Genomic DNA, 27,177 nt, shown 5'->3' on the forward strand with positions numbered 1-27,177 from the left:
CACATATGTTCTTTAGTTAAGTATGATTATGGTAATATCCCATTTATTTAGCTCTATTGTTTATGAATAATTTAGCCCAATAATAAAAACTCATTTGATAATATATTTCTTTTGGTTAGGCAATAATTCATTAAGCACTTTTTATTTTTCGACGCAGAAGTTTTTTTCGTATATCTAACACAGTACAATCACGCTATTCTCATCATGATATGTCATGATATGACCCATAGATGCCTCTGACACAGAAGCTGGACCATTGCAGTCAGGGTTGACTGTATTAGGCCAGAGTTTTATAGCACATACAAACATAATTTAGAGCAGAATCAGGACAAATTCAGATTAAAGAAGGAAATGCGTTAAGGGGTCATCCTTACTTTCCAGCTGAATAAATCTGACATAAAACTGCAGAAGTGTTAATTATTGCACACTAGTCTGTGGTATGATGCCAGAATATCATTATTACTATGATCCTCTTCTTAAATAAATGGCTTATTAGTTACTAACATATCTTTGTTCTGGTAATATTTCTTGATAAAAGTGGGGTATAATAAAATAATGCTTCTGTTTATGTGCATTATACAAGTTCCAGGGGTCACAGGATATGTCATCCAGTGCGTGGCCTTCATCACCGTAGGGCACTTCTATTCTTAAGGGGACTTTAGTTCCTGTGATGTTCCCTGCTCCAAGGAGGCCACCTTTTGGCTGAAACAGGACCTCTGACCCCCAAAAAACGTATAACTGTGTGCAGGCTCAAAAAACAGAAGTGTCGGAACTTGCAGGGACCGAAAAATAGTGTTTTTCTTTTTTTTCTCTGCTTTTACTTTTACACAGGGGCATTGCTTGGGTGCTTAAAGATCTGGGGAACGGGCCCCAATGCATAAGCATCACACTTTCAGTGATGCCTATCCTGCATATAACTCCCTCACATTTGGTTACGGCAATAACTACTGTACTTATATACAGCCTCCAGTAATGTACCCCAAAACCCCCATTAATGTGCCCACAGCCCCCAGTAATTTTTCCTACAACTGCCAAATATGTTCTTAACACAGCCCCGAAATGTGCCTTCCTCTGCCATTGTATAGAAAAAAAACCCTAATATGGTCTTCACTTCCTCTTCCTGCTGTGCACTGCAGGTCAGGGCACAGTTATGTCATCACCACACGTCTTCTTCTCTCAGCACTGTAGTCAGCTGCCTGAAGCAGAAGACACTGTGTGATGGCATCAGCATCTCCTGCTCTCTGTAGACAGTGGGGGTCATTTACTAAGGGCCCGATTCGCTTTTCCCGACGTGTTACCCGAATATTTCCGATTTACGCCGATTGTACCTGAATTGCCCCGGGATTTTGGCGCACGCGATTGGATTGTGGCGCATCAGCGCCGGCATGCGCGCGACGGAAATTGAGGGGCGTGACCGAATGAAAACCCGACGTATTCGGAAAAACCGCCGCATTTAAGAACGGAAAATATGTTGCTCGGGATGCGCTTACCTTCACTCAGCCCAAGCCGGTGAACTCCAGTGCGTTCAGATGCTTTTCAGCGCAGCAGCGCCACCTGGTGGACGGCGGAGGAACTACCTTATTAAATCCCGGCCGGACCCGAATCCAGCGCAGAGAACGCGCCGCTGGATCGCAAATGGACCAGGTAAGTAAATCTGCCCCAGTGTGTCTAATCATCGTGAAAAGTAAAGTAGTTAAATCTATATTTTGGACTAGTTCACATGTTTTAAAAATAATTAATTAATTAATTTTTAATTAATTACTGTGAAGTTGTCTAGGCAGGATTAATGTTGGTGGGAGCCCCTGGATAATAAAAACTGTTATAAACTGTAGTAATATTACCAATGTACAGTTTTTTTTTCTTTACTGTTCGTTACTGTTTCATTATGTCCTGTTATGAGTCATGAGACTCCATTTGGCCAGAGCAAATGGCTGAAGGGGCACATTTCTTTACAACCAGCCAGGAAGAGGGGCTAGACAGTGAGTCTCCAAACCACATGGAGTCTCATTTTAATCAGAGAAACGTGTTCTTCACTATGTGGGAAAATTGACACCAGCTTATGCGGAAAGACAGAGGATGAAAGACTGTGATATATTTTCCCTCCAAAAACCAACAGACAAAGGGAATATCATAGCTAGAGATGGGCGAATTTTTCAAACATTCGAGTTCTCAGAATTTTCCGACAAAATTTGATTTGACCCGAATCGAATCATGGCAAATCCTGTTAAAAAACATGTAATTCCTGGGTGCAGAGAGCCTGGAGGGTGTTTTAGAACTTTGTTCCATCCTCACATATGCATAGGAAGCGTGGTTTGGTCTTCAAACAATGCTGTGTTTTAGTATGACAAGCAACTTGACAGCCGCCACTCTTAGAATCACTTCACTCTTCAATTCTATGGGCACCTACAGGGGCCAACTTGACCAAATAAATGAAGCGGGAATGCAGCCTATCAAGGTAACGTCTGTGCCAGCTCGAAAGGACTGAGCTAAGGGCCATGATCCCACTATAACATCAAAGAGTGCTCTCTTTTTGCACTGACATCAGATGATTCAATAGATCACGACAGAACCTGTTCTGTTAAACGCTGATACATGTAGAAAACCCCCAAAAGAGTGGAGAGGGTGTCGGCAGTAATTTTGCATTGAAATCACTGATCATTTTTCCCTTCTTTTCATTTGTCAGTGTCCGCTTTCAATTGCTCAATAATCTATCAGTATTGCTAAAGCCAAAAACAAACAGGAGTTGATCCAAAACAGAGATGACCAGTAAATGGGATATTTGCATGTCCTCTGTGTTCTGTATCCACTCCTGCTTTTGGCTATAAATCCTGAAGCTATTCATTCCTTCTAAAAGATGAAATGAAGGAGAAAATCAAACAGAGTGGCAACGTCATAGAGTGGTGGAGGGTGAAAATAGCATTATGGAAATGACAGGGTGAGACGGTGGTCAGTTGGCAGCAGCATGAGTAGGCTGCAGAGTGGCAAAATGAAAAATTATGGAGGTGGCAGCAACATCGTAGGCCACAGAGCGGCAGAATGAGTGTGGAGGTGGCGGCAGCAGAATCATACAGGGCAGAGAGTGAGCTGGAGGGTAAGTCACTGGTTGTACCTCCCTATGTGTAAAAAATGTGATGTCTGGATGGCGCTGGTCCTCGGGGTAAAAGGTTTCCTTTTATTCAGAGATTTTTTGGACAACGCATTTTTCACTACACAGAGCGCTTCCTCAGGTGTAGGCTTGTTATACTGGAGTGGTGCAATGACGACATACCCTCCAGCCCATTTGCTATACGCCCTTGTTACCCAACCTTGGGCAAGGGTGGGGACGTGACATCGGTTACTAATCACATATGCCTGACCCAGTGTTGTGCCTGTCTCTAGCACAACCAGTAAAGGTGAGAACCCAATCTCAGTCAAGAGCACCTCTTACTCAAGAGCACCCCGGAACTAACCAAGGATAATCTCGCACTAGGTAGTGCTGGTTCTCTGTTCCCCTCCCCTTTTCTCCACATCCACAGAGCTCAGGGAGTGGCACAATGACTTATTCTGGAGCTGGCAGAAACATGGTAGGCCACAGTGTGGCAGAATGACAGAGTGCAGAGGTGGCGGCAGCAGAATGAAGTCAGAGAGTAGCACAATGACAAATTCAGGTGGTGGCAGTACATGGTAGGCCACAGTGTGGCACAATGAAAGAGTGTGGAGGTGGTAGCAGGAGCATGAGGTCAGAGAGTGGGAGCAACATGGTAGGCCACAGTGTGGCACAATGATGGAGTGCTTAGTTGGTGGAAGCAGCATGAGGCCAGAGAGTGGCACAATGACAAATTCTTGTGGTGGCAGTATATAGTAGGCCACAGTGTGGCACATTCACAGATTGCAGAGGTGGCGGCAGCAGCATGAGGTCAGAGAGTGGTACAATGGCAGATTGTGAAGTCCCTGGTAAAGATGGTTGGAGGCAAATGGAGCAACTGGCAGCAGATGTGTGGCATCAGGTGGGTGGCAGCATCAGAAAAGTGGCAGAGGCAGGTAGTTAGAATTCAGACTCATTTCTCAACGTTTCGAGGAGGTGTCATAGCTGATCTAATCTGATGCATATTGCATTGGTCTGTTGAAATCCTGGTAGATCCACGTCTGATTTATCTTTACAAGGGTCAGTCTCTCCACATTACGGGTGGACTAGCAGGTTCTCCTTGGGGCAATGATGGCCCCAGCCACACCCGCTCTGATGCCACACTACCGGCCGGGCAGGACAGCTTCTCTACTGCAAATCCTGGAAGTTGCAACCACACATCAAGTTTGGCTGCCCAGTAGTCCAGGGGATCATTTACCTGGGGTGCTAAAGTGCTGTCCAAGTAGGCCACCAACTTCTGGTGCAGGGTTTGCTCACTGTATAGTGGCGCTGAGCCCAGACCACCTAATAGATCTTTGGCTGAGGGAAATGAACAGGACAGAGGCTGGTTGAGGACAGGTGAGGGCCGCTGACCTGCTCCTGTGCCGTGACAACTAAGAGTTGTATCTGTCAAACCCACGGACTCATCAACACACTGCTGTTAGATGACACAGGCAGTTCTGGCCTCACAGAGTCAACTGCTGCGACGTCCACTTACTGTGATTCAATCTGTGCCTGCTCTACCTGCCTCCTCTCTGTCTGACATATTGGTTAATCATTTATGTTGATTTGACACAGATTTCTTGATATTAACTTTATAAACAAAAAGGAATTGAAATTTGGGGTATACAGATCCCTTAAACGGACACCCTGGATTTTGAGCAAAAATCACTCCATCAACTACTGAGTACAAGCAACTAGACTCTAGAGACAGTACATGCAGTGTGAAATGACGGGATTGCAATTGTCTGTCTGTTTTTATAGGGCTGTGACATCACATAAGCCTGACGGTCGCTGATTGGCTTACATGTCTGCACATGTGATCAAGGGTGTTCCTTTCTTCTTCCCAGAGTCCTCTCCCCCATGTAACACTATGGGGCAAATTTATTAAGTCTCTGAAAGTCAGAATATTTCTAGTTGCCTATGGCAACTATTCACAGCCCCCCTTTAAAATATTCATGAGCACTGGTAAAATGAAAGCTGAGCTGTGATTGGTTGCCATGGGCAACTAGAAATATTCTGACTTTCAGACACTTGATGAATCTGCCCTATTGTGCTCGCCATTTTGCTAATAAAGGGGAAAAATAAATTTGCTCCCATGAATCACCTTAAATTTTGGATTCGTGCCGAGCCAAAGCTTTCCTGAAATTCAAAATGAATTTCACTTTGTTAGAATTGATTCACCCGTCTCTAATCATAGCAGTCCATACCTGGGGCATAATTTATAATTATGGGTCCCCTGTTACACGGGACAGTAATGTGGTCTAGACACATACTTGGACTGAGTTTTAAAAGCCAAGGTGCAGGGGAAGCCAGCCAATTGCAGAACACCTATTATTAGGCTTAAATACCCCGAGTTTGGTATGGGGTAAATGGTAATAAGGTACCCGGTTGATTGGAAGCAATGTCAATCCAATCTTCTAATCAAAAATTATGGGGTTTTAATAAAACCCCAGACACAAAAGTACCTCTCTGATGGTAGGGGGATAGAAAAACTCCCCCTCACAGTGACATCACAGCCAGGTGTGGGGGTCAAAAACCCCCTGGGTTTAAATTAGTGAAACAGCCACTGGCTTGTTTCATTTCTGAGGACTCTATTTATTAGAAGATTGGATCACTCTCCATGCCCTACCTATTTCTACCTATTTCCATTGCAAGAGTTTTTTGTTTCCGTTTTCCCTTACTGTTTGTAAGTATTGTATGTGTATTATTTTTAACTATTTTAATTTTTATCTGACAATTGTGTTTTTGAGTGTACTGTATTATTATGTATATTTAAGTGTTAACTTTAATAAGGCCTCTGCTTGTAGCCTTAAAGGATCTAAGCGTCCGAAGGGAATTACAATACCAGAGGTCATTTTTAATATAGTATAAGTAGTGCATACATGTACTGTGTAAATCATCAGTGTGCATTGTCTGTGTGGTTAACGTGCCTACAACCTTCTTTGTGTAAGTAGCTCGTGGGTGCTGGCAGTGAGTGGACTTTGGACTGGGTGCCGAGATTGCATGGAGTAACTTTAAAGTTAGGACACTATCTTGTGGAAGTGGGCAGAGCTTAAGGGCTGAATTCTGTGACTCCATAGAGAAGTTTAACCCTGTGTTTGGACTCCGGTGAGTGAGGTTTGTGACATGAACCGCTTAATAAATAACTCAGCTGCTGAAGAACCTCAACATACATAACTCAGATTCTATAGAACCTCTTTATACACATTTCAGCTGCTGCAGAACCTCTACATACACAGTCATTCAGAAGAATCTCTTTATACTGTAGCAGAACCTTTTGTAAGTGGTACACCATGCCACAGGAACAGTGGGTTTCTTGGCCATAACTGTGTCACCAAGGATTTTCTAGTGGGGCTTTCAGTCAAAATGCTCTTTAGCATCGAGACCATGTATGATGAAACAGATGCTTTTCCTGTTCAATTCTGAACCAGTAAGAAATTCAAGATGCAGTGTTGAGAGTATTACCCATGGAGATTCTCTATATTCTTCTGTCCTCTCATGCATGTGTCTTTCGAGGGTGTCCAACCCTTTTAATTAAATTTGTGAAAGACCAACTTCTCTTGCTATGGCTGAAAAGTCACACTTTTGTCCTTCATTGGAACAACCGGATACTGAAGTGTTTCAGTCACTTTAGAATTGCACACCGGTTTTGCAAACTCAGCAGAAACTAGACAGTAAGGCTGCAGTTGCTGCTCTTTAAAATAATGTTACTGCATGGAGATCGATAGATCCTGCTCCATGCCATAATAGTACTTCATGGATCCAATGCTGCTTAAGCTCATCTAGAGCTGAACCGGTATCAGCAAACATGGGGTGCAAGATGTAAATTACAGCTAACATCCAAGTGTAACCTGCAGTTGGAGCAAGCTCCAAATGTGGGTGTTAATTCTTTAATGCCGTGGTTAAGGTGGGGTGTCTACGGCCTTGAGAGAAATTGCATAACAAGTTCTAAGATGCAAAAAAAGATAAGGAAAAGTCAGCTCACCTGGACACCGTGATTTAAGCTTGAGCAACTGCAGCAGCACGGATCCAACCTTCGCCCAAAGGCACCATGAGAAGATTTAGAAAAGCACGATCCAGCTTCAGATTGCAGTGTAATAAAATCTTCAAGGTTTATTTATACAGCTTAAAAGCAGAAAAATATCTCACATAGGAAACATATATGGAAGAAAAAAAAAGGGAAAAGAAAACGGTCTGCAGGTAAAACCTACACGTTTCAATAAAACATCTTAATCATGGTTTAGCGTTCATGTCCGCTACCCTGACTTACATTCCCCTAATGAGCTGGTGTCATGTGATTACCAGTTCCGTTCTGAGACGGGGGAATGAACTAATGGAAAATGTATACGTATTAGTATCAAAATACACTTATATTTTATATCTATATCCATCTATCCATTGTTCCTAGACCTAGAATAAGAAAGTGTGGTGGTGTTATATTGGAAATGGTTAATAGAAATAAATTATATCTTGGCGGCTGTTCATACCTGTCGGGATGCGGGTTTGTAAAAGGAAGATCCAAAAAGTCTCCCGTTTAAGAAGACATCTCCTGTGGTCACCTCCCCTTTTGGGTTTGCTAACTTTTTCTATGGCAACTACTTTACATGTCCCGCAATTCCCCCCATGTGTGTCACGAAAATGCTTGGATACCGCTGACACATTGACATTGAGGGTAGCGGACGTGAACGCTAAACCATGATTAAGATGTTTTATTGAAACGCGTAGGTTTTATCTGCAGACCGTTTTCTTTTCCCTTTTTTTTTTCTTCCATATATGTTTCCTATGTGAGATATTTTTCTGCTTTTAAGTTCTAAGATTGGTTTTTTCTTTTTATTGTTTGTGAATGTGTAAATATTAGGGCTAAATGAACGTAAGCCGTTACTAATGGTTTTAGGGGTGCATATATGAAATTGTAGTTATATTGGGGGTTTCTAATATTACATATTTCAGAGCTCATTAAAAACAAAAATGACCCTCAAAAAAGGTAATCCTGAAATTTTACTAGAAAATAACTAAAACCGATGTTCGATTTGTAATCTGCTGACATCAAAATAAAATATCCAAACATATTTAAAATTGATGAAAACATAAAGCAAATATATGAGAAATATTAGTTAGTAAAATCTGAGTTCACTTCTACAATATCTGTAATAGTTTTTCCTGGGATTACTCCTTCATAACTTACAAATTCTGGCTGGACCAGTGTCATCTTTATCAGTCAGTGATAGTGTTACCCAGACTGCATGTTATCACTAGGTTTCCCTTCTTGACTACCCACAATTCTGGATAATATGGGCACTGCAGTGGATTTCCTTCTCTTAGTGCAGGTAGTGCTTGCATGTCCTACTTTGTTGCATACAAGACAATTGAAGGTATCAAAAGCAGGTTTGCTGGAAGGAACATCAGCAGAACCCACAGGGGATTGGTAGGCAGGAACATGAGTATTAGTCTGCTTATCTCCCTTTTAGCAGGCACCCACAAATTTACATAATACTGAAACACATTTGTGAGTTCTGCCATCTTTGCTGCCTGTACTGCATTTTTGGACTCCAAGTTCATGACAAATTGTTGCACCTCCACAGGACAAATACTATATGCAAAAATTTATTGTCAGGTCCTATAGGGCCTAAAAAGCGTTCACCAACATTCACTAGAGCCACTACTTAAAAGTAGTTTTCAGCCTACATATCACACCAGAGTAACTGTAATTTGGTTCGCTGGAGAGCCCAAATTTTTTTTGAGGAGAGGTTATGTTTCTGAATTAGGTAAGGCTTGTTTGATGACCTTATAATTTCCATATTTGGTCAGATACATAAACACATCCAAGGCTTTACCTTTTAGCCCTGGGGCTAAGTCTCATGCCCATTGCTCACAGGGCAGTTTGTACTGCTGGCAGAGAATTCTCAGAGAAAAGTGTTTAGGTCACCATCCTTTTCCATCACTGGGAAGTGATCCAAACAGAGTTTAAAGGGCACCGTCCCACTGGCATCCTGTTTTTTTGTTGAAGAACTGTGCAGGTGGATTCTATCCAACCATTCATAATTCTTTCTTTATTAACACTTATTTCTCTTTCGTTCCAATGTCTCAAGAATGTCTTGCTATTAAATTTAATTCCTTAGGATGATCTCATCAGGCCTATCATTGATATCATTAGGTTTATTTATTGCATGCAACCAATAGGATAACGGTAAGTAAGAATAATAGCATTTTGCTGTAATTCCATATTCTGGTCTTCTTTCCTGAAATGATTTTAATTTCCCATCACAGAGTAATTGATAAACACATTTAATCCCCTTCTCTGACCACGGTCTAGCCTTTATTTCTCCCTCTCAACTTCTTTTACCCCAAATTGAGGTAAACCGATTAATTACCTTACATCTTTCTCTAGACTTTAAATTTTCCCGAACACCCCTCTTTAGTACCATTGTAGCCCATTCCTTCCTTTTCTATGTTTGTTCCACAAATCGATTTCAAGCATGTCCAGATACTATAGTGGTAACAATCCACTCCTGACACAGAAATATCCCTCAGAGGTTCTTTGTCCCATATAAATATACACTCACCGGCCACTTTATTAGGTACACCATGCTAGTAACGGGTTGGACCCCCTTTTGCCTTCAGAACTGCCTCAATTCTTCGTGGCATAGATTCAACAAGGTGCTGGAAGCATTCCTCAGAGATTTTGGTCCATATTGACATGATGGCATCACACAGTTGCCGCAGATTTGTCGGCTGCACATCCATGATGCAAATCTCCCATTCCACCACATCCCAAAGATGCTCTATTGGATTGAGATCTGGTGACTGTGGAGGCCATTTGAGTACAGTGAACTCATTGTCATGTTCAAGAAACCAGTCTGAGATGATTCCAGCTTTATGACATGGCGCATTATCCTGTTGAAAGTAGCCATCAGATTTTGGGTACGTTGTGGTCATAAAGGGATGGACATGGTCAGCAACAATACTCAGGTAGGCTGTGGCATTGCAATGATGCTCAATTGGTACCAAGGGGCCCAAAGAGTGCCAAGAAAATATTCCCCACACCATGACACCACCACCAACAGCCTGAAGCGTTGATACAAGGCAGGATGGATCCATGCTTTCATGTTGTTGACGCCAAATTCTGACCCTACCATCCGAATGTTGCATCAGAAATCGAGACTCATCAGGCCAGGCAACATTTTTCCAATCTTCTACTGTCCAATTTCGATGAGCTTGTGCAAATTGTAGCCTCAGTTTCCTGTTCTTAGCTGAAAGGAGTGGCACCCGGTGTGGTCATCTGCTGCTGTAGCCCATCTGCCTCAAAGTTCGACGTACTGTGCGTTCAGAGATACTCTTCTGCCTACCTTGGTTGTAACGGGTGGCGATTTGAGTCACTGTTGCCTGTCAGCTCAAACTAGTCTGCCCATTCTCCTCTGACCTCTGGCATCAACAAGGCATTTCCGCCCACAGAACTGCCGATGTTTTTTCTTTTTTGGACCATTCTCTGTAAACCCTAGAAATGGTTGTGCGTGAAAATCCCAGTAGATCAGCAGTTTCTGAAATACTCAGACCAGCCCTTCTGGCACCAACAACCATGCCACGTTCAAAGGCACTCAAATCACCTTTCTTCCCCATACTGATGCTCGGTTTGAACTGCAGGAGATTGTCTTGACCATGTCTACATTCCTAAATGCACTAAGTTGCTGCCATGTGATTGGCTGATTAGAAATTAAGTGCTAACGAGCAGTTGGACAGGTGTACCTAATAAAGTGGCCGGTGAGTGTATATCTTAACGGTAACCTGTCACCACATTTTTTTCACAAATACAGCTAGGTGCAGGTTCCCCCAAAACCCTATTAACTAAGTGACACCCTCTTTTAGCTAAAAATTGTTTCCCTCAGATCCCCATATAATCAGATTTATCATTTTTCCTGGTATCAAGGTTTTCCACTCTTCTCCATGCCTTCATGCAGGCATGCTGATCTGTAATCAGATATATGCATGTTGTACAGTTTGCTAACACTAGGAGGCTAAAGGACCTGAGATGATATCATCCTGGTCACATGACATTGCTGCTGAATGCTGAGATATCCCTCAATACCAGGTAAAATAAAAAAGATGATCTGATGGAAAACAATTTTTAGCTAAATGAAGGGTGTCAGTAAGTTATTAGGGCTCTATGGCTCACTAGCTGTATTTGTGAAAAATGACAGGTTCCCTTTAAGTTTTTTGACTAGATAGGAGTTTATGATCAATTTGGAGCTATCCATTTGAGAAAGTTTTTTCAAATGATATGTTTTAGTTTAATCTGGTTTAGGTATAAATAGAGGAATTTGAAGTGAGGGGCACAATTTTATAGTCATTTTTCTGTATTAAAATTTGGTTCAACATTGATAACGTTGACAAATCCCAACGGGTCCTTTCTCTAGATGTTCAGCCAAACTCATCGAACCCAAAATTTTGAAAATCTGCTCATCACTACCTAATACCACTGTACAAGTGAGCCGTGTGGGGTCCTAGTTCTCTAACATAAATCAACAAAGTGTTTTACTAATAAAGAGAACACTTGAAAAAAATGCAAATTTTTGCATTTTGGATGAAAGTTTATAATTTTAATTTATGCCAATTGAAATTTTGGTTCAGAGAACCTAAAACCTAGGCCAAGCACTAGCCAAGTCAGTTCCAGGGTCACTTACTCAACTTGTCATTTTGCCCAGTTGATAATGTATTCATTTTTAAATAGACATTTTTAAAAGATGCTGCCAAGAATTGATAACCAACAACAGAAGTGTTTACTCATGTGATTTTAGGTTCCCATGACTGACTTGTGAAAACATGTGATGTAAGGAGGGATTCTTAATCCAAGGAATATAAAGACCTTGTGATCCACTAGTCACATGTCTGCGACACACGATAAGATGATGAATTCCAGCACCCACAAGCTCTATCATGTACATGGCTGTGATTCTAGACAATATCTAGAGAATTATTTTTCAAAAAAACCTGAAATGATCTTTGGAGATGATTCCTTGATTTTTCCTATTGAAAATCTCACAAAAACATTCAAATTGGGTATGTGATATAATTTTTTCATCACTCAGTATTTCGAAACAAGATATTTGGTAGCTTTATCTTTGTCAGAAAGCAAAGGTGTGCCTTGGGCATTGACTAAGAGAAAGAAAATAGAATGGCAAGGTATCATAGAGAAATTAAGTGCTTTAAACTCTTGAATCCATGGTTGTTTTGGGTTTTGCGTCTAGATTTTCACTCTATCCACAAGCCATATCTTTGATTTTTATGTGTACAGGACTATTTGAGTGCTTATCTGCAGGACAAATTGTATTTTCCAGTAGCACCAATTAATATCCTGTGCTATATACTGCAATGCTGGAATAAGATTCCAAATGGTAGAAATCGGCAAAAAAAATCAGTTGCTCTATTTTCTGATGTTTTTTTGTTTTTACATATTTCCCTGTGCAATCCACTTGACACATCAACTTTAGTGCACTCACGGAAATTTATTGAAAACAATTTGCATAAAAAATACTTGTGTTGCCATATTCTGACACCCATAACTTTTTCATAAAAAGGTGCTGGTTATGGTATTATTCTTTGCAAGATAGGATGATGTTTTCATTAAAACCATTAGCAGTACTATACAACCTTTGGATCACTTTTACATTCATTTTCAAAAAGTATCTGTGGATATTTGGACCATTTGTTTTTGAGCATTAATGGAGGAATAATCGTTCAGACATTTTTGGATGTGGGAATACCTAATGGGGCTCTTTTACTAAGGGTTGCATGCACACTTTTGTCGGACTCTGTACCTTTTTCTGGGCTAAAACGGCTTGCACAGGTACTTAAGAAGTGTTGCGGTGGTATCACACACAATCCTTTTGTGGTGCAGCTGCGCTGGCTTCCATGCAACACAAAGTAAATGGCGTGCCTATGGACAGTCTTACAGATTCAGACACATCGCAATATTTAACTTTGAAATTGTGTTGCCTGTGTTAAAGGGCACCTACCACCCCGATTCTACCTATAAAGGAAGAAGGGGTGATAGGTGGATGGATGGGACGTGAGGATAGCCCTTTTTTGGGCTAATCCTCACATCCCGGGTATCTTTTACAAAACTTTATTACATCTATATGCTAATTTTTTTATGCGGCTACTGGGGCGTGGAGTAGCCGGACATGAGGCTACTAGTCGCGGCTACTCCACGCCCCAGTAGCTGCGTTACTCCGCCTACCAGATAATCTTCGGCGCGCAGCTCCTGGTAACTCCGCGCCCTTGTCCGGGTCCCCTGCGTTCTGCGCATGCGCCGAACGCCGGCCTTCGGCTGTGCGGCCGCGGCTCCGGGGCCGGTAGTACTGCGCATGAGCAGTAGCCGGGGGACTCGGACGAGGGCGTACAGCTACTAGGAGCTGCGCGCTGAAGATTACCTGGTAGGCGGAGTAACGCGGCTACTGGGGCGTGGAGTAGCCGCGACTAGTAGCCTCATGTCCGGCTACTCCACGCCCCAGTAGCCGCATAAAAAAATTAGCATATAGATGTAATAAAGTTTTGTAAAAGACACCCGGGACGTGAGGATCAGCCCAAAAAAGGGCTATCCTCACTTCCCATCCATCCACCTACCACCCCTTCTACCTTTATAGGTAGAATCGGGGTGGTAGGTTCCCTTTAAAGATGCTCCACAAAAAAGATGGTGAACTCTGTTGGAACTGAGTGGAGAAGAGACACAATAATGATTTCAGGCGTACAATCTTAGTGAATCACCACATGCTGCATTATAGACACAATGGGGGTCATTTACTAAGGGCCCGATTCGCGTTTTCCCGACGCGTTACCCGAATATTTCCGATTTGCGCCGATTGTACCTGAATTGCCCTGGGATTTTGGCGCACGCAATCAGATTGTGGCGCATCGGCGCTGGCATGCACGTGACGGAAATGGGGGGGTGTGGGTGTGGCCTAACGAAAACCCGACGTATTCGGAAAAACCGTCGCATTTAAAAACCGAAATTGTGTCGCTTGGGACGCGCTTACCTTCATCTGGTCCAGCTCGGTGTATTCCGGCGCGTTCAGTTGATTTTCAGCGCAGCAGCGCCACCTGGTGCACGGCGGAGGAACTACCTTCATAAATCCAGTCCGGACCCGAATCCTGTTCAGAGAACGCGCCGCTGGATCGCGAATGGGCCGGGTAAGTAAATCTGGCGTTGCAACAATGCTCAATTGGTACCAAGGGGCCCAAAGAGTGCCAAGAAAATATTCCCCACACCATGACACCACCACCACCAGCCTGAAGCGTTGATACAAGGCAGGATGGATCCATGCTTTCATGTTGTTGACGCCAAATTCTGACCCTACCATCCGAATGTCGCAGCAGAAATCGAGACTCAGACCAGGCAATGTTTTTCCAATCTTCTACTGTCCAATTTCGATGAGCTTGTGCAGATTGTAGCATCAGTTTCCTGTTCTTTGCTGAAAGGAGTGGCACCCGGTGTGGTCTTCTGCTGCAGTAGCCCATCTGCCTCAAAGTTCGACGTACTGTGCGTTCAGAGATGCTCTTCTGCCTACGTTGGTTGTAACGGGTGGCGATTTGAATCACTGTTGCCTTTCTATCAGCTCGAACCAGTCTGCCCATTCTCCTCTGACCTCTGGCATCAACAAGGCATTTCCGCCCACAGAACTGCCGCTCACTGGATGTTTTTCTTTTTCGGACCATTCTCTGTAAACCCTAGAGATGGTTGTGCGTGAAAATCCCAGTAGATCAGCAGTTTCTGAAATACTCAGACCAGCCCTTCTGGCACCAACAACCATGCCACGCTCAAAGGCACTCAAATCACCTTTCGTCCCCATACTGATGCTCGGTTTGAACTGCAAGAGATTGTCTTGACCATGTCTACATGCCTAAATGCACTGAGTTGCCGCCATGAGATTGACTGATTAGAAATTAAATGTTAACGAGCAGTTGGACAGGTGTACCTAATAAAGTGGCCTGTGAGTGTATATATATATGTATATATATATATATATATATATATATATATATATATATCTTACCAGCAGAAGGTTATCAAGAAGAGTGAAGTACCATCTCCTGAGACATCTTGCTGTACATTAACCATCTGTTCACACAGGTAAAATTATGGCCACAACACTGTTGGTCTGTGTGAGGCCAATTATAAAACACTTAACCCATGGTGACATCTATACCAGTAACTAAGGCTGCCGCATGTTCTGGTCTAGTCAATCTGCCGCTCAGATACGTACGGTAACCAGAAGTGCATCATCAGCAACTTCTGGGAACGTCGAGCAAAGTGTAAGTATTCACATTGTCAAGGCGGCAAATCGAACACAAGCAGGATAGCAGCAGGGGCCCACGATATACATTGTTTGTGGTTAGCCGGAAAATATAATAGAAACAGAGAAAGACAAACATATGTAGCATGCTGGGGTCAATGTCAGGTCAACATTTATAGGAGACTATATAGATACTAACAATTAGATCAGGTAGAGGCGAAAATGCCAATAGGTCTATATCTGATGGAAGGTTGAAATAGATACAGTGGAGTCATGTTAGTCAAAAAATCAATGCTAATATAGTCCACAAACAAAATGATAGAGAACCAACAAAAATATATATAGTGGGTAGAGATAGGTGCATTTTTCAAAATGCTTTTTTCAAGCTGGTTTGCAGAATTTTCTGAAAAAAATAGTTTTCAAACAATGATGTGTTTTAGTAAGACATGCACATGACACCCACCTCTCTTAGAATCGCTTCACTCTTCAATTCCATGGGCATTTACATGGGCCAACTTGACCAAATAAGTAAAGCGGGAACGCAGCCTGACAAGGTAACGTCTGTGTCAGCTCGAAAGGACTGAGCTGAGGGCCAAGATCCCACTATAACATCAAAGAGTGTACTCTTTTTACACTGAGATCAGATGATTCCATAGATTATGACAGAACCTGTTCTGTTAAATGCTGATATATGTAGAAACCCCCCAAAAGAGTGAAGAGGGTGTCAGCAGTAATTTTGCTTTGATATCACTGATCATTTTTCCCTTCTTTTCATCTGTCAGTGTCCGCTTTCAATCGGTCAATAATCCATCAGTATTCTTAAACCCAAAAACAAACAGGAGTGGATCCAAAACACAGATGACTAGTAAATGGGATATTTGCATGCCCTCTGTGTTCTGTATCTGCTCCTGCTTTTGGCTATAAACCCTGAAGCTTTTCATTCCTTCTGACTGAAATGAAGGGGAAAGCCAAACTAAGTGGCAACATCATAGAGTGCTGGAGGGTGAAAACAGCATTATGGAAATCCCAGGGTGTTCCAAGGAGACAGCAGTCAGTTGGCAGCAGCACAAGTAGGCCAGAGAGTGGCACAATGACAGATTCTGGAGGTGGCAGCAACATGGTAGGCCACAGAGTGGCTGAATGATAGAATGTGGAGGTGGCGGCAGCATCATGAGTTCAGAGAGTGGCACAATGACAAATTATGGTAATGGCAGCAACATGGTAGGCCACAGTGTGGCACAATGACAGCGTGTGGAGGTGCAGGCAGCAGCAGCAGGAGTTCAGAGAGTGGCACAATGGCAAATTCTGGAGCTGGCAGCAACATGGTAGGCCACTGAGTAGAACAATGACAAAGTTTGGAGGTGCCAGCAGCAGCAGGAGGTCAGAGAATGGCACAAACACAGTGTGTGTAGGTGGGAGGCAGCAGAAGCAGCAGCATGAGGCCAAAGAGTGGCACAATGACAAATTCAGGTAGTGGCAGCAACATGGTAGGCCACAGTGTGGCACAATGACAGAGTGTGGAGGTGCAGGCAGTAGCAGCAGGAGTTCAGAATGTGGCACAATGACAAATTCTGGAGCTGGCAGCAACATGGTAGGCCAGAGAGTGGAACAATTACAAATTTTGGAGCTAGCAGCAACTTGGTAGGCCACAGTGTGGGGGTCTTTTCCATGTCCTGCTGCTGCTGGTGGCGGCTACCCTCCTCACTAGGCGGGTGAAGGAAGATGCTCATTAAGGACTCCAGACTTAAGTTGCGGCTGATGGAGCTGCTACTGCTCCTACACCCCATCTCCCCACAGCAGCCGTGGCAGTAGTACATGAGCGATGACTGCCCGGATTCCCTGGAAAATGGCGCACCTTGGCAGTGGCCAACTGTATGCACAGTATTTCTCTATAGTACACTAGTTGTTCCTCCCTCTCCGCAGCTGGAATAACGGCACCCATTTTGGACCGGTAGCGAGGGCCCAAGAGGGTGGAAAGCCAAAAGTCATCCCTATGCTGGATGTTGACTATTTGGCTGTCCCAGTAAGGCAAAGCAGCATGCTGAAGGCCATCTGCGCAAGTGACTCTGAGGGACTCACGGCCTCCATCTCCACTGTATACTGCCACGGTGCTTCTGGGTCATCTGCCTCGTCTTCTAGCTCTTCCGGATGCTCCTGCACCTCCTCTCCTGTCACCGGAGTATAAAAACCACTAATTTCACCAGACTCTGCTTGTGCTCCAATGTCCTCCTCCTCCTCCAGTTCAGCCCCCACTGGACTCATGTGGCCATGAGATTTAGTTGCCACTTCTCCAGTACCCTGACCAACCACATTTTGCAGCATCTGTTCCAGGACATGAAACAGTGGAATGACGTTATTCATCCTGTAGTCTTGGCGGCTGACAAATAACGTGGCCTCTTCAAGGGGCCTGAGCAAATGGCAGGTGTCACGTATGAGCTGCCAGTGGCTGACATCAAGGTTAACAATAAATAACAGTCAAGCACCTTGTATCATAGTGTGTACGCTGGTCTAGTTCACGGGCTCCCAAAACCCGTGATAAGCAATTCATATAAAGAGTCCTAAGGCCAACTGTGCAATCCAACAAATTTCTTTATATTAGTCTTGGATGACAACGGACATAAAGGCATATATATATATCACCAGTTCACGGCTCAATATGCTTAAGTCCACGTTTGAAAGTCCACTCTATGGAATCCTGGCTCCACTGAGACGCTGAACGCACGGTATGTCCTGTGACGTTTCGGAGGTAACCCCTTTTAAGCCAACACTACTTTTGCTTCTGTGGTACCATTATGAAATGAAGTCATCATCCTGATGATTGTGTCTCCAGATCTGGATGTCAACCTAGCACCACTTCAGAGTTCATGTCTCTGTTTAAGGGATGTATTTTGATTTGCTACTCTCAGACTAGAGTCAGGGTACCCCCTCTCCTTAAATCTTACACTGAGATCATTAGAAAATCTTTTAAATTTACTGTTATTACTACAATTATGTCTCATCTGTAAATATTGTCATATCAGTATGCCCTTTGGTAATGCTAGTGGATGATGGCTATCCCAATGCAAAAGTGTAAGTGTTAGTGGAAGATGGCTTCCTATATACCAATGTTTCTTATATACACCCCTATATTTTGGAACAACGAGTCTACCCACAACACTATTGGCCTTCCTTTCAATGCGTGGGTTCCTTTAGCGCAAAGCATAAAACATGGTTAATGTTGTGTGTGTGTGTGGGCAAGAGGGGGTCTGATTCTGTTTCACTAATCAGCTGATTACCTAATGCTTCTAATAAGATTACAACAAGCTCAATAAATTGCAAAGAGGGATTGCTATCAAGGATTGAAGAGTTCCATCCTTCAAAAGATCGAGAGAAAGTCTCCAATACTTCTCTCTGTCAAGGGCTACGACATTGCCCCCCCCCCCCCCCCTTATCGGAGGGCTTAACTGTGATATTTAGATGTTTTTCCAAAGCACACAAAGCCAGCATCTAAGTCACGTTCTACAAGGTCTATGACATCTATGCAGGAAACATCATTCTTAGAAGGCATGTTGGTACTGGTATTTCTAAGGATAGTCAAAGGCCTCTGTCCTCTGAGGTTTAGGTTATCCTCTAGGTTATGAAGTAGTCTAACCTCAGGTAACATATCTGGTGGGACCCCTATTCATTACTCTGTTTCTTAAAAAAAGAATTTAAAGAATTAATGGCAACCAAGTTGAGTAGCAAACAGATGTAGATCTATAGTAAAACAAAGTGACCCAACCGAGAGAATACCAAAGACACAGAATTGTAAACCACAGAATAGTCAGAGTAACTATCAAAGTCACAAACTCATGTCAATGCAGTACAAGATTAGGAATAAAGAGATGGACAGTATGCAAAGCATTAGACCACTTGATTATGCATAATTATCATACTGGTAGGTAAAACAAATAACTGTATTAGAGAAAGCCAGTACTAAGGAATCATTAAATTATTTTGCTTTCATTTTGCAGTAGACAAATATTTTTAAAGCAATAAAAGTATATGTTCATATTTGTTTACAGCAACTTTAAGGGTTTAATATATTTTATGTTTTGCTATAACGTTTCCAGCACTGATTTTATTCTACAGGTCACATTAAAGGAGATATCTTGATAGACATCAGCAAGGGTTCTGTGATTCATCATCTGTACTCAGCCTGTGAGTTCTACAAACACATCATAGTGCTGAAAGTCAATGACAGATGCATCCTAGAGCTGAAGAGATGGGTGGACACACGTACAGGAGCATTTCACTGGGGACATGCTGCACAACTTCATGTTGACATTGAAGGAAAAAGGTAAAATATTTGTTTAAACAATAGAGGAAACGAACAGTCATTGTTGCAACTGTAAAAGAAAAGAAAGGCAGATCTAGGAATTAATAAGTTAGTTTATCTTTTACCAACTTTATTTTACCTTATTTACCTTGTATTTATATGATCAGCCATCTGACAGTAAAGAATCTAAATACCTTACTTCACTAACCAATATGCTAACTTAGTTAATTCTAAAGTTGATATTTAACCCCTACGGGACTCAGCCTTTTTTGACCTTAAGGACGCAGCCCCATTTTTCAAATCTGCCCTGTGTCACTATAAGTGGTTATAGTTTTGGAACGCTATGAGATATCCACAGGATTTTGAGAATGTTTTCTTGTGACACACTGTACTTCAAATTAGTTTTAAAATTTCGATGAAATCTTTTGTGTTTAGTTATGAAAAAAACTAAATTTGGCAAAAATTTGGAAAAATTCTTTATTTTCAATGTTCTAAATTCTCTACTTTTGATGTAGATAGTCATAGCACCCACATAAATTCATAACTTACATTTCCCAAATGTCTGCTTTATGTTGGCATGGTTTTTTAAGATTCCACATATTTTACTCGGATGTTATGAGCATCAGAATTTAGGTATCATTTTTCACATTTTTTGTAAAATCACCAAAACCCGTATTTAGATGGACCTGCTCAACTTCTAATTGACACTGAGAGGCCTAAATAATAGCGAGACTCATAAATTACCCCATTATGGAAACTATACCCCTCAACGTATGAAAAACCACTTTTAAGAAGTTTGTTAACCCTTTAGGTGTTTTATAGGGGTTAAAACAAAATGGAGGTGCAGTCCAAAAATTGTAATATTTTTTCACAATACACTAATTTTGGGTGGAAAATTAAACATTTACATTGGAATAAATAAAAGAGGCTCCACAGAGTTTGATACCCAATTTATCTCGAGTACAATGATACCCTATATGTGGTGGTAACCTGCTGTATGGGCACACGGCCGGGCATAGAAGGGAAGGAGCCGCCATCCAGATCAGATTTGCTATGTCACATTGTAAAGGCTATAATTTGTTGCTTTTTTTTAATGTGGACCTATAGGGGCTTATTTCTTTAGCCACATGAGATGCACTTTTCTGGTAATTTTGAGACATCGATAGCTTATTATCGATAATTTTGGGGAATCTATAGCTAATTGGTGAGATTTTATTAACTCTTTGTTGGTCGAGGAAATGCAAATCATCAATTTTTTGGTAAAATTTTTATGTGTTTTTATTTTGGCCGTTAACCATACCATAGTATACTATTTTTATTCTATGGGTTGCCACGATTACAAAGTTACCTCATTTATATAGATTTTTTTATTTTTTCCCCATTTTTACTGAATAAGTAATTTGCAAAAAATATTGTTATTTTTAGCATCACCGTCACATCTGGTTAGGGGCTTACTTTTAGCGAGAAGAGTTGTTCTTTTTAGTGGGCTTATTTTAGAGTGTGGAACATTTTTTATCACCTTTTAGAGCATTTTTTTAAAGATATTAATTAAAAATGATCTTTTTTCGGAACATTTTTTGCATTTTTTTCTTCGCCGTTTACAGTGCAGGACCAGTAATGATTCTGTTTTATTATGCAGATTGTTACAGACGCGGCAATACCAAATATGTGGGGTTTTTTGTGTTTTTGTTTTTTTTATACTTAATTTTTTTTTTAATGGGAAAGTGACATTTTAGGGGCTTATATTTTTATTTATTTATTTTTTATTTATTATAATGTGTAGTGTTTAGTGTTTTTAAATTTTTTTTAACTTTTCCATACTTGAACTTGAACCAGCGATGCTCTGATCGCTGGTTCAAGTTCAATACACTGCTCTACAATACTATTTTATTGTAGAGCAGTGTAAACTGTCTGAACATGCAGACGCATGCAGTATATGGTAGGATCAATCAGACAACCTAGGGTTAAAGTACCCTAGGGAGTCTGAAAAATAGTAAAAAAAATAAATAAAAAAAAGTAAAAAAAAAAAATTATATTAAAAAAACATAAAAATTCAAATCACCCCCCTTTCCCTAGAACTGATATAAATATAAATAAACCGTAAAAATCATAAACACTTTAGGTATCGCCGCGTCCGAAAATGCCCAATCTATCAAAATATAATAACCGTTTTTCACTGCGTTTAACCTCGTAGCGGAAAATAGCGCCCGAAGTCGCAAATGGCATTTTTTTGCCATTTTGAAAAATAGAAAAAATTCTATAAAAAGTGATCAAAAGGTTGCACAGTCCTAAAAATAGAAGCATTGAAAACTTAATCAGAAGTCGCAAAAAATGACACCACTCACAGCTCCATACACCAAAGTATGAAAAAGTTATTAGCGCAAGAACACGGCAAAATGAAGAATTTTTTTTCTGTACAGGAGGTGTTAATTTTTGTAAATGTATGAAAACATTATAAAACCTATACAAATTTGGTATCCCCGTGATCGTATTGACCCAATGAATGAAATAGACCTGTCATTTGGGGCACACAGTGAAAGCTGTAAAAACCAAGCCCACAAGAAATGGTGCAAATGCGTTTTTTCATCATTTTCACTGCATTTAGAATTTTTTCCTGCTTCCCAGTACACGGCATGGAATATTTAATACCATCACTATGAAGTGCAATTTGTTACGCAGAAAATAAGCCATCACATAGCTCTGTACACGGAAAAATAAAAAAGTTATAGATTTTTGAAGGTGGGGAGTGAAAAATAAAAACGCAAAAACGAAAAAGGGCCTGGTCCTTAAGGGGTTAACCAGCCAGCTATGTCTCAATTCAAATGTAACAATCATGACTAAAATATACAGAGTGGACTAGTGAGCTTTTATGCTTTCCTATTATTTTTCCCTGTTAGAGAATTGCTTTCACCTTTTTATATTTCTTTCAGTGACCATTTAAATGACAAAGAAAGAAAAGTGAGATCCGCGCTGCAACATGTTGTAAAATGTGATCTTGAGAAAGAAAATATGACAGAACCAATTGAATTACCACCAGCAGATTGTATAATTAGTTTTGGATTCCTAGAAGTTATTAGTAAAAACAAAGATGACTACATCAGATATCTGAAGAAGTTCTCAAGATTACTTAAACCTGGAGGACACTTTGTGTTAATTGGATTATTGTATGCGACATATATGATAGTCGGGAAAGATAAGCTCCATGTTTTAAAATATGATGAGGAGTTTGTCATGAAAGCTCTAGTTGGAGAAGGTTTTGTTATTGATCGCTGTGAGGTTAAAAAGAGAACAAATGTCAGTGATCTCATTGACTATAAGGCTACCATATTCATTTTAGCTCACAAGGAGAAGTAGATTAGTGTTATGTACCTGCCGCTCTATCATTTACCACATTATCTCTTTGGTTAGGACAAGTCCTTACAATGCAATAAATACATACATAATGTTACATCTGTGTCTTCTGCAGTTCATACTCTCAGGCTGAGAAGCCACTGAATTCTTCTAGTTCTGAAAAGTATGTGCTTTCCTTCTTGCTGGTTAAGAGTTTCTTGCTAGCTGTCTGAGCTTTACTTACTATATGTCAGTATATCAGTTTCTTTTGATATTTGGCTACGTTCATGACTATTTTTCTGTATGTAATATACTGTACATTAAATACTCAGGTTTTACCCTCAATGTCAACCTCCCCTTTGTGCTATTTGTTTGTCTATCTTGTTATGTGTTCACACTTTGGCATAGGGAGGGGCAGTCTTTGTGCTGTCCCTTAGTCAAGAGTCCCTATTCCACATAAACAAATTAAATAGCTGCTGAGGGTGCACACTCCATCTCCTCCCAGCATCCCGCGGCACTGCCGTGCATCGTAATTAGGTGTCTGGGTCTGTCAGAGGTAAAGTAGTCTGCCTGTCAGCCGATGCACATAGGGTGACACTTCAAACTCACTGAAACACAAGGTGTAGAAATGCACAAAGTGTTGTGGTGGATGGTAGATACATGTCACTGTGATGCCTAGCCTCGATGAAGTAAAAACCATTATTGCCGGTGTCAGCGGCATTCAGCCACTGACATACTTTTGTTATTTTAACCCCTAGGAGCACCACGATGTTATACTACGTCCCCGGGGCTAGATGCTTATAACGTCCAGCTTCTGGGACCGGCTCACGAATGGAGCCGGTACCAGAAGCAGCGGCTGTCAGCTGTCTAGTACAGCTGACACCACGCTGTAACACCCGCGATCGGAGCCGACTCCGATCGCGGGTGTTAACCCCTTACACTTACGTTTAAGGGTGTTCCTGCTGTGGATCGGATCCCCCGTGCCGCTTACCGGGGGATCCGATCCTCTTCTGGGCAGCTCCGAGGACTGGCATGTGCCCCGGAGCTGCCCAGTCTCCATGGCAGCCAGACCCCTTTGGGGTCTGACTGTAAACTGTCTGAGCATGCGCAAGCATGCCAGACAGATTACACTGCTCTACAATAAAATAGTATTGTAGAGCACTGTATTGAACTTAAACCAGTGATCAGAGCATCACTGGTTTAAGTTCAAGTATGTATAAGTAAAAATATGCAAAAACAGTTAACACTACACATTATAATAAATAAAAAATAAATACATAAAATATAAGCCCCTAAAATGTCACTTTCCCATAAAAAAACGTAATAAAGTATAAAAAACATAAAAATACAAAAAAAACCTGCATATTTGGTATTGCCGCGTCCGTAACAATCTGCATAATAAAAACAGAATCGTTACTGGACCCGCACGGTAAACGCCGGAGGAAAAAAACGCAAAAAACGTTCCGAAAAAAGATAATTTTTTAATTAATACCCTATAAAAAATGCTCTAAAAAGTGATTTAAAAAATGTTATGCACTCCAAAATAAGCCCACTAAAAAGAACAACTGTTCTCACAAAAAATAAGCCCCTAACAAGATTTGTCAGCCAAAAACTAAAAAAGTTATGCATATAAAAAGATGGTGATGCTAAAATGAATAAGATTTTCTCCAAATTAGTTTTTATTCAGTACAATTGAATAAAATACACAAAACCCCCACATATTTGGTATCCCTGCGTCCGTAACAATCTGTATAATAAAACAGAATCATTATTAGATCCGCAAAGTGAACCCCGTAAAAAACAACCTAAAAAAACTCTCTCTGATGATTTTTTATTAATGCCCTTTAAAAATGCTCTAAAAAAGTGATTTTAAAAAGTTACGCAAAATAAATACGTTAAAATAAGACCACTAAAAAGAACAATCATTCTTGCAAAAAATAAGCCCTTAAACAGATTTTTGAGGTGAAAAATAAAAAAGTTATGCATATGAAAGACGGTGATGCTAAAATTAACAACAATTTTGCCAAATTACTTTTTATTCAGTACAAATGGGAAAAAAATATATATATATAAATGAAGTATTTTCATAAACGTGGCGACCCATAGAATAAAAATAATATACTATTTTCATGGTATGGTTAACGGCCAAAAAAAAAAAAACACATAAAAATTTTCCTAAAAATTGATGATTTTCATTTCCTCCACCAACAAAGAGTTAATTAAATCTCACCAATTAGCTATAGATGCCCCAAAATTATGTATTAGAAAAGTGCATCTCATGTGGCAAAAGAAATAAGCCCCTATAGGTCCTCAATAAAAAAAAGAAAAAAATTATAGCCTGTACAATGTGACATAGCAAATCTGATCTGGATGGCGCCTCCTTCCCTTCTACGCCCATACAGCAGGTTACCACCACATATGGAGTATCCGTGTACTCGGGAGAAATTGCGTATCAAACTTTGTGGAGCCTTTTTTCATTTTATCCATTACAAATGTTTAATTTTCCACCCAAAATGAGTGTATTGTGAAAAAATATTACAATTTGCAGACTGCACCTCCATTTTGTTTTAACCCCTATAAAACACTTAAAGGGTTAACAAACTTCTTAAAAGTGGTTTTTCATACGTTGAGGGGTGTAGTTTCCACAATGGGGTAATTTATGAGTCTCGCTATTATTTAGGCCTCTCAGTGTCAATTAGAAATTGAGCAGGTCCATCTAATACAGGTTTTGGCGATTTTACAAAAAATGTGAAAAATGGCACCCAAATTCTGAGCCTCATAACATTCTAGTAAAATACGTGGAATCTTAAAAAACCATGCCAACATAAAGCAGACATTTGGGAAATGTAAGTTATGAATTTATTTGGGTGCTTTGACTATCTGCATCAAAAGTAGAGAATTTTTCAAAATTTTTGCCAAATTTTGTTTTTTTTCATAACTAAACGCAAAAGATTTCATCCAAATTTTTAAACTAATTTGAAGTACAATGTGTCACGAGAAAACAATCTCAAAATCCCCTGGATATCTCATAGCGTTCCAAAGCTATAACCACTTACAGTGACACAGGCCAGATTTGAAAAATGGGGCCGCGTCCTTTAGGCCAAAAGATGCAGAGTCCCGTAGGGGTTAACATATCTGTAATACAGCTAATGCGGGACAGGTTTTTTATGGAGCAGTCAAAGTGCTGGATAGGAAGGCTGCTCCCATGTTACAAGCCCTATGTAAATCCAGCAGTGTCAGGCAGGGCCGGATTAAGGATGGTGGGGGCCCCTGGATGCAAAATCTAGAGGAGGCCCCCACTAAGTGTAGTGTACACACACGTCCTCCTGCTTCCTTTCCACTATCCCAAGAGTAACACCGCTACATACAGCCACCTCATCCCTAGTAACACAGCTACATACAGCCGCCTCGCCCCCCAGTAACACAGCTACATACAGCCGCCTTGCCCCCAGTAACACCAATACATACAGCCGTCTCGCCCCCAGTAGCACCAGTACATACAGCCACCTCACCCCCAGTAACACCAATACATACAGCCGCCTCACCCCCAGTAACACAGCTACATACAGCCGCCTCATCCCCAGTAACACATTTACATACAGCCACCTCATCCCCAGTAACACAGCTACATACAGCCGCCTCACCTCCAGTCACACAGCTACATACAGCCGCCTCACCCCCAGTCACACAGCTACATACAGCTGCCTCATCCCCAGTAACACCAACTACATACAGCCACCTCGCCCCCAGTAACACCACTACATACAGCCGCCTCACCCCCAGTAACGCAGCTACATACAGCCGCCTCGCCCCCAGTAACACATCTACATACAGCCACTTCATCCCCAGTCACATATCTTTACATCCTTCACCCGTACCCGATACCAGTCCCATGTAACATACACCTAAGCCACACCAGACATGCAGTCCCATGTAACATACACCTCAGCCCGCACAGCCATGCAGTCCCATGCAGTGGTGTAACTAGGAGAGATTGTGCCCCATAGCAGAGTTCTGCATGGGGTCCCCCTTCCCCTTAAAAAAATATAAGCATGTCGGTTGCATTCACATAAACATGTGGTGGCCAGACTATAGCCTGGCAGGCACACGTCTGGCGTGCTGGAGAGGAAGAGAGTTGATCGCGGCTCACTCCTCCC

At 41.4% G+C, this 27,177-nt stretch overlaps 1 protein-coding gene across 1 annotated transcript; it reads left to right on the plus strand.

Moving 5' to 3' along the window:
• Nucleotides 1-11,981: 11,981 nt before the first annotated feature.
• Nucleotides 11,982-23,365, plus strand: LOC140065739 (nicotinamide N-methyltransferase-like). Its single transcript, XM_072113312.1, has 3 exons — nt 11,982-12,160; nt 19,504-19,711; nt 22,621-23,365. The coding sequence occupies exons 1-3, from the start codon at nt 11,986-11,988 to the stop codon at nt 23,042-23,044; spliced, it is 807 nt and encodes a 268-aa protein (XP_071969413.1). The 5' UTR covers nt 11,982-11,985; the 3' UTR covers nt 23,045-23,365.
• The last annotated feature ends 3,812 nt before the right edge of the window (nt 23,366-27,177 follow it).

Source organism: Engystomops pustulosus, chromosome 6 (genome assembly GCF_040894005.1).
Source record: "Engystomops pustulosus chromosome 6, aEngPut4.maternal, whole genome shotgun sequence".
In the NCBI taxonomy this organism is placed as follows: domain Eukaryota; kingdom Metazoa; phylum Chordata; class Amphibia; order Anura; family Leptodactylidae; genus Engystomops; species Engystomops pustulosus.